General features: G+C 40.1%; 1 protein-coding gene across 7 annotated transcripts in view; it reads right to left on the reverse strand.

Moving 5' to 3' along the window:
* Positions 1 to 16,286, reverse strand: part of INPP5F (inositol polyphosphate-5-phosphatase F) — an 83,473-nt gene that overhangs the window by 45,411 nt on the left and 21,776 nt on the right. For all 7 annotated transcript variants that reach the window (XM_064269236.1, XM_064269235.1, XM_064269237.1 and 4 more), the window contains exon 2: positions 8,909 to 8,989. In XM_064269236.1, the coding sequence (XP_064125306.1) occupies positions 8,909 to 8,989 (81 nt within the window). The remainder of the gene's footprint in view (positions 1 to 8,908; positions 8,990 to 16,286) is intronic.

Consider the following 16,286-nt stretch of genomic DNA (forward strand, 5'->3'; position numbering starts at 1 on the left):
GTTGGAAGTGACTGGCTCCTACATGAAGGGACCCAAGACTGTTAAAAAACCAGATAACCAAGTCAGTTAAACAAACAATCTTCATTCTCTCCTCTGGATGGCTGATACTGGCCAAATCTAAGTAAGTGAGAGAAATTACTGTATTTAGCAAGACTATCCTTCCTTAAACATATTACTAGATCCAGTAATAATTTTTTAATTATTTCCAAATGTTCAGTAAGATAAAAAAAATTCAAAAGAATGTAACAGAGGGAATAAATATAGGAAGCACCTTTACAGGTGAACTACACATAACAGTCATTCTTACCTTAACAATCCTCCTCTCTTTCCAAGGCTAAAAACCAAAGCTTCTAATATCACTGCCATAGGAATCACTGAGGAAAACAACTGATGTTTAAGAACAAATGGGTTTATGAGCAGAAAAAAGAATGATGGGGGAACAGTGAAAGAGGCAAGCTGGCCTGACTCTAAATGTCTCTGCCTAAAAAATGTAAAAATCTTTCAGAGATATACTCAGAAATTGGAAGTATGTTTGTTTAACTACCCTCTAGGAGAACTCAAAACCATGGGGCACATTCACATGACTACTTCAAGCCCAGTACAACGCTCCTACCAGGGAACTTGAGCCAACTATTTACCAAGGGGTCTGGAGCTCAGGTTAAGGAGGAGGGAAGCAGGAAATCTGGAAGCATGAAATGATGGAACAGACTGAGGGGAGCAGAGAAAGGATGGTATGACCCACTTAGCTAGCACCTGGATACCCGAGGAGAGAGTAAAAGGAAGATGAGGGAAGCAAAAAACAGAGATGAGAAGATGCCAAAGAGAATCTTCTCAGGCCACTGAGCTGCCTGCTTCCAGGATCCAAAACTATTAACAAAATAGGACAAACAACTACAATTAAAGAATCTTTTCAGGGCTAACTAGGAACCTAATCACTAAAGAAAATCTTACCTGGAAAATAAATCATCCTGAGATCCTCATGAATTACAAAATGAATATATAATGACTGTTTCTGAATTACATTTTAGATAATTTATACTGTGGTAGAAATGTCCTGTTACAAATAACACTGTTGCTTTGAAGGAAGTATTCTAAAGAAACCGCAGGACATGAAAAAACCATCTAGAAGTTACCAAAAGGTAGATGCGTTTAAGCTTTCAAGATCAGAAGTAACAATAATCTATACCAAAGAGCTATCTTCTGTTTTAAAATTTTCAACAGCTTTCTTGAGATATAGCTTACATACCGTAAGATTCACTCATTATAAATGTAAAACTCAATGATTTTGATTAATTTCTAGAGTTGTACGACCCTCATCACAGTCCTTGCCTGTTCTTAACGACCTGAGTTGTCAGTCACTAGAGCAAACTGTGCATCTCACAATGTACCTGTAGACAGGTAATTAAACTTATATTTAAATAGAAGCAAGATGTAGAAGGCTCGCCCCAGAACCATCCAGAGCTCGGCCGGGCCCTGCCATGCTTCTGTTTCTCTCCAGTGCCCTTGAGGAGTGGAGTTTTCCAATGGTTCTTTAGGAAAAGTATTAAAGCAATGCTATTGACACTCAACTCATTCATCACTAAAATATAAAAATTATTTTATGCCATTATTGTTATACTAAGAAAAAGTTTCCACAGACAGCAGAAGACCAAAATCACCGTTTTTAAATCATATGCATGATGCATTTTACCACTTTAATGACTGAGACATCTTCACCACATCAGAAGTGGAAAAAGATCAGCTGGTAAGTACTATTTGAATGAACGAGATCTATTTGAGAGAACTTTGTCTATGGACTGTTCAGTACTATCAGTGGTAATTCATTTAATTACTAAAGTGTCTCTTTTGCCAAATCAAGACTCCGGACAATTTTCAAACTATTTCTGAATATATCCCTGAGATAGAGGGTAGACCTTTGCTAAAGAATGTCTTCGCTTTTTATATGCAGATACTTCTTACGATAACTGAGCTTATCCTCTTCTCCATCTTCAAAACAGATTTACACTTACAGAACTTTTGTGATTCACTTAAAATTCTCAGCATAAAGCAATCTTTTCATGGGTATCTGTGTACAGACAGGGCTATATCCTGGAAGTTAGGCATGCAGAAAATAGAAGAAACACACCAATCATGTGGGGAACTCCCCCCATGCCCTACCCCTCATCTCTCTCCCAAAATTACACACGAACACACATGCGCACATACACACTGGCCCTGTCTAGATGATCTCCACTCATTTTTCAGGCCTAAACTCATATATCACTTACTCAGGGATGCCTTCCAGGACTCCCCACCGCGCCCCAATCCCATCAGGCCCCTCTGATACACTCCACAGCACCCCATACTTTTCTTCAGAAGCCTAAGCCTGTAATGATAAAACATCCACCTCTCGCATTCACTTCTGTGCTTCTGGAGCCTGAAGTTTTGTTCCCCCTGGAGCCCCCGGCGCTGAGTATGGAGCCTGGCACCCAGCAGGCACTCAATAAATATTCATTAAATTAACAAGTATCTGTTGAGCATTTCTGAATAGCCCCTGCTGTGAGCCACCACCTTGCCAGACACAGGGCACAGCAGTGAGCAAAACACACACAGCCCCCGTCTTCTTCGAGCTTATCTTCCAGAGGGGAGACAGACAAGAAGAATAAAAAATCAATGTTAATTACAACTGTGAAAAGCATACGACTATCATTCTGCACCTCCTCCTGGACACCAGAGTCAATCAAAAACATCGATGTCTATGGAGCTGTGCTTTTCTTTAATCTATTTGTCAGCAGCCCAGTGATGCAATGGTTAAAGTACTCAGCCGCTAACCAAAGGGTCAGTGGTTCAAAACCACCAGCTGATCCTGTGGAGAAAAGACCTGGCGATCTGCTTCCGGAAAGATTGTCTTGGAAACCCTATGGGGCAGTTCTACTCTGTCCTGTAGGGTCACTATAAGCTGGAATCAGCTCAACGGCATACAACAACAAATCTATTTGTCAAATTATATGTCCTCCCTACTTCTTGTTTCTCAAACTAACTAAATCCCTATTGACCAAACCAAAGCCAAACACACTGCAGTTTCTGTGGACAGACTGCATTCCACTACCTTTTATAACACCTGCCTTAAAGTCCATCTGCTGGCTAATGTCTGGGGAAGAAACCTTATGACCCACAGAAAGGCAAACAGTTCTAAAGAAAGATTTGCTAAGCACTAAAATCAACAGAAGAATTTGTTGGCAGGGCACGGTGAAAGGAAGGGTGATTATCAGCACAAGATACCACAACCAAAAAATACTTAAAAATTCTCTCATACATTTGGTAAGTGGGTGTGGAGATTATGAAATATAACCTTCACTAATGCCACTAATATTTCACTCCCACTGTGTAGTCTTTTAGTGACATGTTAGTATGACAGTTTCAGCAAATATTAACATTACTGAAAAAGTCCAAGTTTAAAACTTGTTCAAAATTGATTATCTAACATTTTAAATGATTCTCTGGTAGAATATCTGACCCCTCAAAAAAAAACTGTTAAAACTAAGAGGAAAATAACAGTCGTAACAGTAATGCTTACTACCACCAAGAACTGTGCTAAGCACTTCATATGAACTTTGGTAAATTTTCACTAAAACTGTATTAAGGAGGTATGATCATCTTCCTGTTATAAACAGGAAGCTGAGGCTCAGATGAAGTAATCTGATGCAAAACAATGCTTAAGGAAACAACGCCTGGCCTCTCAGGAACTGTTCATCCCTGGAGTGGGTACCTAGTCAATGATATTTGGGGAATGGTCTATCTCACCCTGAAATAAAGGCCAAGAAGCAGGAAACAGATGGAAATATTGCTGTTGTGTGCCATCGTGTTGATTCCAATATACAGCAACCCTATAGGACAGGGTAGAACTGTCCCATAGGGTTTCCGAAGAGCGGTTGGTGGATCTAACTGCCAACCTTTTGGTAAGCAGCCTGAGCTCTTAACCACTTGGCCACGAGGGCTCCAATACTGGACTAGTGCAACTTCTCTTTGACGTGTTTTGCAATAACCACGTTAGGCTCCTCAGTCCCATGAGCCTGCTACATTCCACGAGCTCAGAGTTCAGTGACAGGAACAGTGGCACAGTTCACCCACGCCGCTTTTAAACTGTCAGTTTAGCATCTGCTGAAATAAGATTTATGTTCCCATCTCATTTGCCAAGTACAAAAATTAGTACATTAATATGTGCAGGGTTAAGTAGGAGGGAATGGGAGTGAGAAGAGAAAGATTTTAAGTACAGCATTTTCCTCCCTCATCTTCTACCACCAAGAAGACGCTCCTACGGGAAAGTGGACCTGGACTTCTCATGTATACCAGGAGCCCAGCTCCCATCCCAGCCAATCTGAGGGTACGGCCACTTACTTGGGGCAAGATGGCACAAGCAGGGAATGCAGTGAGGCATCCCGGAGGACAGGGAACAAAGAAAAAGACAGGAAGGTAATTTGGATGCTTAAAGGGCACGGAGCTAGGGGTGGAGTGATCCAGAGAGACTGGGTCTGCAGCTAGTTCCCTTCCAGGGGAGGAAAGGAAGAGGGGTAAGGGGCCCAGAAAAGATTTACCTGTGATTCCTCCCCACCCCATTTTTTAACAATCAAACCTTAGAAGTGATATAACAAGGGGAGAAAAAGGTACAGGAATTAAGACACTGAAAAACTGAGAGATTTTCCCTGTCCTCCTTTCCTTTTTCATATTTTCTTTCCCCAGCCCACTCTATCTCCTACCTCTCCTCCTTCTGTTGTTGGTATTTGCTGTCGAGTCGATTCTGACTCACAGCGGCCCCATGTATTACAGAGTAGAGCTGTTCCATAGCGTTTTCTTGGCTGTAATCCTAATGAAAGCAGATCACCAGCCCTTTTCTTTCGTGTACTTCTGGAGAGGTTCGAACCACCAACTTTTAGGTTAGCAGTTGAACGCAAAATGTGTGTGCCACTTACAGAGCTTCTCCCCCTTCTAATATGTCCTATATAATGGGTACCCCCACTGCCTACCAACCACCTGTTGTTGCTCCAAAGAGAGGCAAACAATGCGAGGAGGAAAAGTACCTGTGAGCAGGAGCTGACCACAGGAGATGACCATACCTCCACCACTACACGAATGTCCATACAGTCACTGCATCAAAAATTCACCACCTATTAACTTATATTTGTACACACTGCTTGCAGGAGACAACCTCAGGGTTGCCTGCCAAGTCCAAGCCCTCTGGCTCTGACTGCCCCTCCCACCTGGCGGAGTAGGCCTCTGGAGGATGTTTGAACTTGTGACCAGGGAAGGCTCACAGCCCAGCGCTGGGCCAATAAGAGTCTCTTTCTAGGAATCTGAACTAGGTTAGTCTCCAGTGGTTACAGGGAACAGATAATTGTCAATTTCAGGATATCATCAAATATTTAGTCCTACATACACAGAAACAGAGAAAAACAGAAAAAGAGAGGAATAGCAATGAAGGGGACACACAGGGAGTAGTAGTCAGAGGCCCCTGGCCTCTAGAAAGTAATATCAGATCATATGCAATGTCCCTGGAGCCATGGTGGCACAGCAGTTAAGAGTTCAGCTGCTAACCAAAAAGTCAGCAGTTCAAATCCACCAGCCACTCCCTGGAAACCCTATGTGGCAGTTCTATTCTGTCCTCTAGGGTCACTGTGAGTCAGAATCAACTCAGTGACAACAGATACAGGGTATACAACATCTCACTTCTTGGTTTTGGCACCTTGGGTTCCTTATAAAACTTTTTTTTTTTTTTGCTTAAGCTAATAGGTTTGTATTTGCAGTCAAGAGAGCCCTAGATAAAATAGTAATTTATGATTTAAGAAGTACTTTCAGGTGTATCATCTCATTTGACAGTTATTTTTACTCTTGTTTTTACTATTTCTTAAGAAATAAAGACTCAGAGACATTGTGGTCAACTTTTATCTGGTGGTCCCAGGAACCAGCCTCCTGGGATTCATGCCCTTGTGAAGTCCGCTCCCACATTGGCTCTGGGCTAGGCCATGAGACTTCCTTTGGCCAATGAGATATTAGCAAGCTAAGTGATGGAAGCTGAGCTTGATAAGGACTTAAGCATTGGGGCTTGTCCTTGGCACCCAGCCGCTACCACCACCACCACTGTGAAAAAACATTCAGGCTATCCAAGAAAGAGGACTAAAGGTAAGGCCCTGTGAGATGAGACACGTGAAAAGAGAGGCCATGTGAGGGAAAACCTAGGCACCCTAGCACGACTCCTAGCTGAATGCTGCCAAACGAGTGACCCCAGCCAATATTACACAGAGAAGAGGAGCCACTTGGTCGACTCATAAAATGATGAGATATACAGGGGAGTTGTTTTAAGCCATTAACTTTTGGGGTGGTTTAAAACACAGCAGTAAATAAATAAAACAGATATTGAGTAACTTCCCCTATATCTCAAAGCTAATACACAGAGCTAGAACCCAGGTCTTCTGACTGATTTCAGTGATCACTTCACTGCTCCAAGATGTGAACAAAGTGAAGGAAAATAATTCGAAGTTTCATAAACATTATTTTAATAATAGAAAACATATTTTAGCTCAGAACAGCTAGCTATGACATTATCCTCTCAACATGTAAACAAATTAAAATATATGTGGAAAATGTAACTAATGTTATCGATCAGTTTGTGTGGAAACTGTCAGATGGGAACCTAACTTGCTGTGCAAACGTTCACCGAAAACACAATAAAATCTAATTTTAATTTTTAAAAAAGGCCATAGGACTGTACAATACAAAGAGTGAATCCCAATGTAAACAATGAACTTTAGTTAATAATAATGTATTGATATTGGCTCACCAGTTGTAATAAATACACCACAGGAATGCAAGACATTAATGCCAGAGGAAAGGGTAGGGAGTGGGGAGAGGAGAAGGGGTTTATGGGTACCCTCTGTATTTTCTGCACAATTTGTCCATAAAACTAAAACTTCTCTAAAAAACAGTGTTATTAAAAATAAAAAAGTAAATGATGTTAAAAAAAAATTGACTAAAGACACTGACCAATGGTTAAAATATATATAAATATGTATGTATGTATCTAAATATGGATGGATAGCCCATTAAAGCCCATTGCCCTCAAGTTGATTCCAACCCACGGTGTCCCTATAGGACACAGGAGAATTGTCCCATAGGGTTTCCAAAGAATGCATGGTGGATTTGAACTGCTGACCTCTTGGTTAGCAGCTGTAGCTCTTAACCACTATGCCACCAGGGTTCCCATGGATGGGTAGGAATAATTATTAATTATTAATAAAATAATTAGCATGGTTAAACAATGTCTAAAATGCCACTTGGGGACCTTCTTCCCATTCTAAAAAACTACCAAAGGCAGAATGTATAATAATGTTCTTAGCAGTATTATTTGCAATAGCAAAAAACTAGGAACAATTCAACTACTTAATGATAGGAAAAAGGATAAATTACGATGTATTCATACAACAGACTATTATAAAATAGCAAAAATAGTCAGTTTCATACATCATCATGTATAAACTTCAAAAATATAACCCTGAGTGAGAAAAAAAATTTTTAAACCCACAGTTTATACACTGTTGTTGCTATTAGGTGCTGTCAAGTTTGTTCCGACTCATAGCGAACCTATGTTTACATAAAGTCTCCAAAATACAAACCTTAACAACACGTTGTGCAGGGATACAATAAGTTACAAAAGCTATAGTGAAAATCAACGGAATAATAAGCACAAAATCCAAAATAGTAGGCTCTCTTGAAAGGAAGGAAGCAGGATTCACCTGGAGATAGGCACTTAGAGGGCTCCAAAGACACCGGTCGTATTCCGTTTCTTCATCTGGGTGGTAGACATATGTGCTTGTTTTAAAATAACTTATATAGCACATCTGTGATACTCAGCCTTTTGTAGCTATACTTCATAATAAAAATTAGTTTTCAAAACCAACCAAAGAATCTAGTGAAGCAAAATGAGACTGTCTCCAGCAATATGTGCTTTACAACACACAAAAACCAACCTGGCTCCCAAATGCTCAATAATTTTATTTTCAAAGAATAAAAAGGGCACACTCCAAAGGTAGATATTCTCCCAATTACACAGCAATAATGACAAAGCCTCCTATAGTTAATAACTCATATTAAAATTAATACCAAGGGAAATAAGATATTTAATTATAGCGCTTAGAAATATTTAATTCAGTCCTTTTTCGTTAGCGTTTGGGTACTTACCTATTGAACACTTATTATATTTCCCAATAACAAAACTGCCTCTGAGCCCAGGAGCAGGTGCCTGTTCTTCCATCTAGGACCTCAATAAATGACCTAGACCTTCCATCGATTTGACTGCCCTGGAAAAGGCTCCTGGAAAGGACCACACCACATATTAAGAGACCCAGGCTCTTCCTGGCCACAGCTGACTGTATCAGAGATGGACACCTGACCCAAAGCTGGCCAATCCATGTCTGCCACCTGGCTACCTTTCCATCCTTATTCTTGCTATTCTTCCCCTTGACATCACACTTGGTATCTTTCTTTCACAGCACCTACCACGGTTACCAAATAATTATACAGTTATTTTAGTGATTGTTCAGCCACATCTGTCTCCCCTAAGCTGTAAGCTCCATGAAGATGGGAATGGGCCTGTTTTTGCTCACTATGTGCTCTACCAGCACAATTCCTGACACACAGTAGGCACTTAATAAGCATTTTCTTAAACAAAAGAAAGGATTGCAATAATATGTCTCCTTTTCTCTAAAGCTTTATTTTTATTTCATTTAACTTAGGCGGAAATACACTCATTTTAGGCAGACCTCAAGTTAAGGCAAAGTAACCAAAGATGTAACAGAATCTACATTTATCCTCAAAGAGGAAAATTTTAGAGTGCCACATCAAATCTAACGAGTTTAAGGTATTTATAGAAACATACCTGAATGAAGCTGAATTTTCCCAATAACACCTTCTACCAACCCCAAACAAATGGGATTCCAGGCAAGAAGTAGGTCAGTAGCTAAAATAAAAAAAGAAGCGGTCATGAGAAAATATTCAGCAGAAAATACATTCAAACAATTATCTTTAACAGTATATTTTAAAAATGAACAAGGTCCCAATAAAGCAGTTATCAACATCCAGAACTGAATATGTTGCCACACAGCAACTTGGGAAAAAGCATGAAATCCAAGGCCTGAATGAGGCTCCTAATACAAGGACAGTTATGGGGAGAGAACCAAACTTCTGGAACTTCCCAGAGGGGAGGCAGTATGGCAGAGCACTATGGCAGAGGGGAGAAGCTGGCTCATTGCAAGAGGGTGTAGGGGATGAGTTGTCCACATACAGGCACAGCTGGTCCAAGAATCAAAAATAAGGCCTGAAAAAACGCCATACAGATGCCCACTTACTAAGTCACACTCAGGAAAACGTCTTCCTTAAAGATGTTTACACCAAACAGACATCCAGAAAGCCACTGTTCTTTTCTGTCACTTCTGGAGCAAAAATAATAAAAACAGCTTCTACTTACTGAGTGCCTTTCATCTGCCAGAAGGTCCCTAGGTAGTGAAAACGGTTTGCTCTAGGCTACTAACTGAAAGGTTGGCAGTTCAAATCCACCCAGTGGCACCACAGAAAAAAGGCCTGGTTTGGTGATCTGCTTCTGTTAAGATTATAGCCAAGAAAATCCTGTGGAGCACAGTTCTACTCTGAAGAACATCAGGTCACCATGAGTTGGAGTCAACTGGATGATTATGGCTTCATGTTTTTTTGGTTACTACGTGCCAAGCACCTTAACCAGGGTTCCTCAGCTGAACCCTGAACACAGACAATGATCTAGGTGGCTGTTTTCTCAATTCTCTTAAGAATGGCACATAACTAGTACAATTCTAGATGCAGAGGAGAGAAACTAGTTCAATACTACAGATATGACTGAGGACATTAGGTCTGGATTCTCTTGTGGAATCCAGGTTGCAAAAGGATGTTACAGATATTATCATTTCTAATCCTGACAGCTCTGTGCATTAATATTATGAGTTCCATTTTACAGACGAGAAAATGAAGGCTTAGACAAGTAACATGGTCAAAGTCATACGTGGGATAAGAGGCAGAGCTGCACCCAAAGCCAGGTCTGCATGACTCCATGACCTGTGCTCTTGACTGTCATGCCTCTTTCAGAAGCTGTAAATGGAACTAATCAGTAAGACAACATTTAAATTTTTATATAATATGTACTCTCATTGCAAAAATAACACTACATAAAATTGGAAGATATGGAAAAAATGTTATCACCTCCAGCCCCACCACTCAGAGATAACTTATTATTTTGCCACATTTCAAGTTATAAGGGTGTGTGCGTGTATATCAAATTGCAACAGTATGAATACAGCATTACATACTAATTTTTTCTTATGCATTTCATGGGTATTTTCCCAGGTCTTTAAAATATTCTTGAAAAACATAACATCATGGCAGCATAATTTACCACTTAAGGAAGTACTTCCCCGCTCTTAAGCATTTAAGTGATTTCTAATTTTTCCCTATTATAAAAAACACTGTGGTAAATGATTACTATTATGCAAATATTTTATTTGCATCCATAAGTAATAGCTTCAGGACAGATTCCTAGGAATAAAATTACTAGGTCAAAATATTTTAAAAATTAAAGCTTTCAAATATAAATATACCAAGCTAGATTTCTTCCAAAAACATATGAAAATGCTTGTTTTAAAGTTCTTTTACCAGCATTTAGATTCTTTTTTAATTTTCTAATTTGATGGCATCCATTCCTTAGTGTTTATTTTTTTCACTGCTGGTAAGATTAAACATTTAATTATAAAATTGACTTTATGTTTCTTCCTCTCTGATCTTCTTGTTCATGTCCTCTAACAATTTTTCTTTATATTCCTTATTGATTTCCACAGTTTTCCCTTTATACAAATCTATCATTTTTCATTATCTTTATGCTTTAAACATTGTTCCTTACCCAATATCATTAGGTATTTACTAATTTTCTTATCTCTTTGTTAATTGTAAAAAATTTAAATATAACTCCACTGAAGTTCATGTTGATGTAGAGAATAAAGATGCCCTGATTTCTTTAAATAGTGAGCCAAGATCCCTGTATCACGCAGGCCAAGTCTCGACACCTGCAAACACAGAAGTCCCTGCTAAGAAAAGCAGCTCCGGATACCCAGAACCCCGCCACCCTGTCCTCAGACAAACAGATGACAAGAGTCTGTCCCTTGGGTGCCAAATGAGCTTGAGGAGTTTGGAGGAGGAAGAAAAAGTTAGAACTAAAGCAGTCAGGGACAATTATATGGAAGCAGGTAAACTCTGGGCACAAGGAAAGCAGTAAGAACAATAAAGGAAAGAAGGCACAAGGTTTGTTCTGGGGGATGTACCATCAGTGGGGAAACACTAAGTACCTGCCAGGAATCAGGCAGTGTATTAGACTAAGAAGATATAAAAATAAAGGACCAAAGAGTTTAGATAACAGAAGACCAGGTGGTACAGTGGTGGTGTGAACTGATAAGAAGACTGGAAAAGGAAATTGAGGCCAATTAAGGCGAGGTCTGAATGCAAGGCTAATAAGTCCACACTTTCTGGAGACCCTGGCAGGCAGACAATGGTATAAGCAAAGTAAGATTATGGCCAAGGATTACAAGGACAGCACTGGAAGGACATGGAAGATGCGAGTAGGAAACCAGTGAGAAGGTTACTGCAAGAATGTTGGCTTGAAATGACACGGAACTAAGTGGGGAGTGGGGTTGGCAGTAGGTAAAGAATGCACAAAGATTAGCCAGAAATTGGAACCCTCATCCACTGCTAGTGGGAATGTAAAATGGTTCAACCATTGTGGAAAACAGTTTGGCAGTTCCTCACAAAATAAAACTTAGAGTTACCATATGACTCAGCAATTCCACTTAGGTATATACCCAAAAGACTTGAAAGCAGGGACTCAAACAGATTCTTGCACACCAATGTTCACTGCAGCATTATTCACAATAGCCAAAAGATGAAAACAGCCCAATTGTCCATCATCAGGAATGGATACACAAAATGTGGTATATACATACAGTGGAATATTATTCAGCCATAAAGAGAAATGAAGTTCTGATACATTCTACAACATGGATGAACCTTGAGAATATTATGTTGAGTTTTGAAATAAGTATGAAATAAGTCATATGCAAAAGCACAAATATTATATGATCCAATTTATATGAAATATCTACAATAGGCAAATGTATAGAGACAAATGTTTATTAGTCGCTGCCAGGGGTTGGGGGAAGGAGAGAATGGAGAGTTATTGCTTAAGGGGTACTACGTTTTTGTTTAGGGTGATGGAAAATACTTGGAAGTGGATGGTGGTGATGACTGCACAACATGGTGAATGTAATTAATGTCATGGAATTGTACACTTAAAAACGGTGACAATGGCAATTTTTTTGTTACATGTATTTTATCACGACGATTTTTTTTTTAAGTCATTTGGCCAAAAAAAAAAAAAAAAAATGCAGAGACTAACATGAACCACCTCAAAGGAAGATCTACAAAGGACAGGAGGAGAATAAACTGAAGAAGACACTGAGACATCTATTCTCTCTGGAGGAGGGAAGTGGATGAGCACACGGAGGAGGACAGAAAGGGGGAGTGAGGCAGAAGGACGGGTATACAGCAGCCAGGAGACAGGCGGGTGGGAACCTCCTAACTCAATACCCTTTTTGCACCTTTTGCATTTTGAACCATGTGAATGTATCACCCATTTAAGAAAAATTTAGCTTAAAAAGCCCAGAAAAATATTTTCAATAAAAAGTTTTAAAAAACTATAAAGATGACTAAGCTTTAAAGTCTAATGATTAAAAATAATAATCGCCAGTAATTTTAGCAGTTGAGAGAGAGAACCAGTTAAACTCATCAGGACTGAATTCAAGATGGTATGTTTGTTGTTGTCAGGTACCATTAACTTGGTTCTGACTCACAGTGACCCCATCTACAAAAGAATGAAATACTGTCGGGTCCTGCCTCAGCCTCCCAACTGTGCTATGTTTGAGCCCATTATCGCAGCCACTGTGTCAACTCATTTCATTGAGGGTCTTCCTCATTTTCACTGGCCCTCTACTTTACCAGTGAGACTATCAAGGGGAAATGGCTAGATGTAAGCGAGATACTGAAGGAGGAAAAGCAGGCGATTAAATCAAAAATACAGGCATAAAAGTTAACCCTGGAAAAGAAAGACAGTCTTTTTTCTAAGTCTAGAACAAAAGATGAAAGGCTCAATACAGAAATGGAGAAGAGAAGCCAATGAGCATATCGGATAGCCTTGACTCAGTAAAAACAGGAGTCAAAGACATCTCTGAAGTCTACAGGGGAAGGACAGAGAACAGGAGGACACTGGAGGCTCAGCAGTGGCGAGGGGAATCCAGGAAGTATCTTTGTAAACATGCTGTGTCCTTAAAAAGTCTGTGTATTTTACCCTACTTTGGTGAGTAGTGTCTGGGGTCTTAAAGCTTGTGAGCAGCCATCTAAGATACTCCACTGGTCTCGCCCTGCCTGGAGCAAGGGAGAATGAAGAAAACCAGACACAAAGGAAAGATTAGTCCAAAGGACTAATGGACCACAACCGCCACAGCCCCCACCAGACTGAGTCCAGCGCAACTAGATGGTGCCTGGTTACCACCACCGACTGCTCTGACAAGGATCACAATAGGGGGTCCCAGACAGAGCTGGAAAAAAATGTAGAACAAAATTCCCACCAAAAGAGGCCAGACTTACTGGTCTGATAGAGGCTGGAGGACACTGAGAGTATGGCCTCCAGACACCATTTTAGCTCAGTAATGAGGCCACCAAGGTTCACCATTCAGCCAAAGATTAGACAGGCCCATAAAACAAAATAAGACTAAATGGGTACACTAGCCCGGGGGAACGAAGAGAAGGTAGGGAGAGGAAAGCCGGTAATGGGGAACCCAAGGTCGAGAAGGGGATAGTGTTTACACATCGTGGGGTTAGCAATCAACGTCACAAAATGTGTATTAATTGTTTAATGAGAAGCTAATTTGCTCTGTAAACCTTCATCTAAAGCACAAAAAAAATAAAAATAAAAAGATTTATAGCCTTGGAAATGCTATGGGGCAGTTCTGTTCTGTCCAACAGGGTTGCTATGAGTTAGGATCGACTCAATAGTAGTGGGTTTTGGTTTTAATTGTCCCATTGTTGGTTTATTTGCTTTTCTACCACCACCAACAGTTGCCGTTGAGTCGATTCCTACTTAAGGGGAAAAAAAAAAGTCCGTATATTTTTTTTTAACTGTGTTTTCAAGAAAAAAAAAAAGTATCAATCCATTAATCAAAAAACCAGTTGCCATCCAGTCAGTTCCAACTTCTGGAGCGCTCACGTGTGTCACGGTAGAGCTGTGCTCCACGGGACTTTCCATACCTGATACTTTGGAAGTAGACTGCCACCAGGACTTTCTTCTGACATACCTCTGGGTGGACCTGAACCACCAACCTTTCAGTTAGCACCCGAGGGTAAACCATGAGCACCATTCAAAATCCATTAGCGGGTCATGAAATCAATTTTGTATAATAAGACCAGCATTAACAACAACGAAATAGAACAGAAAATAGAAAATTGCACATTGTAAGGGTAAATCATTTCATGAAATTTTTGTTTCTAGTACATACACATATGTATCTGTTCACTAGATCATAATGTAAAAAATATTTCTTACTATGAACGGCAGAAACATTTGAGAATTATTTAACTTTTGCTTGAGGGTTCATTATGTCAACCTTGTGAATTATTTTATTCAATTTCTCTATTATACTTACTAGTTTCTTTCTTTTTTTTGACTGCTTGGCCTATTTTTGCATGATGTTTATTTTAAAAAACCTCCTCGCTAGAATGAGGAAACTCACATAAGGGAAAGATTAGTCCATAGGATTAAGGGACCACAACCACCACAGCCTTCACCAGACTGAGTCCAGCACAACTAGATGGTGGCCAGTTACCACCACTGACTTCTCTGACAGGAATAACAATAGAAGGCCCCAGACAGAGCTGGAGAAAAATGTAGAACAAAATTCTAACTCACTAAAAAAGACCAGATTTACTAGTCTGACAGAGACTGGAGAAACACTGAGAGTATGGCCCCCAAACACCTTTTAGCTCAGTACTGAAGTCACTCCTCAGGTTCACCCTTCAGCCAAAGATTAAACCGGCCCATAAAACAAAATGAGACTAAATGAGCACACCAGCCAGCAGTAAGGGCAAGAAGGCAGGAGTGGACAGGAAAGCTGGTAATGGGAAACCTAAGGTTGAGAAGGGGAGGGTGCTGACATGTTGCGGGGTTGGCAACCAACATCACAAAACAATATGTGAGTTAATTGTTTAATAAGAAGCTATTTTGCTCTATAAACCTTCATCTAAAGTAAAAAAAAAAAAATTGTAACAAATGTACACCACAAGAATGCAAGATGTCAATAATAGGAGAAACTGTGTGCACAGGGGAGAAGGATATATGTGAACGCTGTACTTCCTGCACAATGTTTCTGTAAACCTGTAACCGCTCTAAAAATTAATATATTTTAAAAAGAAAAGAAAATCTACTTGTGGGATGAAGTTCCTAGGCTTGAAGACAAAGGACTACAGATTCGGGGAACATCTATGTCAGCTGGCACAATACAGTTCATAAAGACAATATTCTGCATCCTACTTTTGCGAGTAGCGCCTGGGGTCTTAAAAGCTCGCGAGTGGCCATCTAAGATATAACTATTGGTCTCTTCCCTCTGGAGGCAAAGAAAAGTGAAGAATACCAAAAACTCAAGGTGGCAATCAGTCCAAAGGACTAATGGACCACATGAACCACAGCCTACACGATCCTGTGACCAGAAGAACAAGATGGTGCCCGGCTACGACGACTGACTGCTCTGACTGGGACCACAACAAAGAACCACAGAACGGAAGAAAAATGTAGAACAAAAAATCAAATTCATAAAAAAGACCAGAGAGAAGACTGGAGGAAATCCCGGAGATTATGGCCCTAAGACACCATTCTGACCTGGAACGGAAGCCACTCCCAGAGACAAAAGACATGCCCATAAAATAAACACTCAAGAGGAACATGTTCCTTAGAACAATTATACAAGATCAAAATGGCATATTTGCCCAAAAGCATAGGTGAGAAAGCATGAAGGGGTAGAAAATCAGGGTAAGAGGAAAAGGAAACCCAGGCAGAAAATGGGGAGAGTGCAGACACATTGTAGGTAATGAAACCAAGTTGGTGTACAAACTATGGAACAGAAACCTCATTTCCTCTA

Source organism: Loxodonta africana, chromosome 16 (assembly GCF_030014295.1).
Source record: "Loxodonta africana isolate mLoxAfr1 chromosome 16, mLoxAfr1.hap2, whole genome shotgun sequence".
NCBI classification, from domain to species: Eukaryota; Metazoa; Chordata; class Mammalia; order Proboscidea; family Elephantidae; genus Loxodonta; species Loxodonta africana.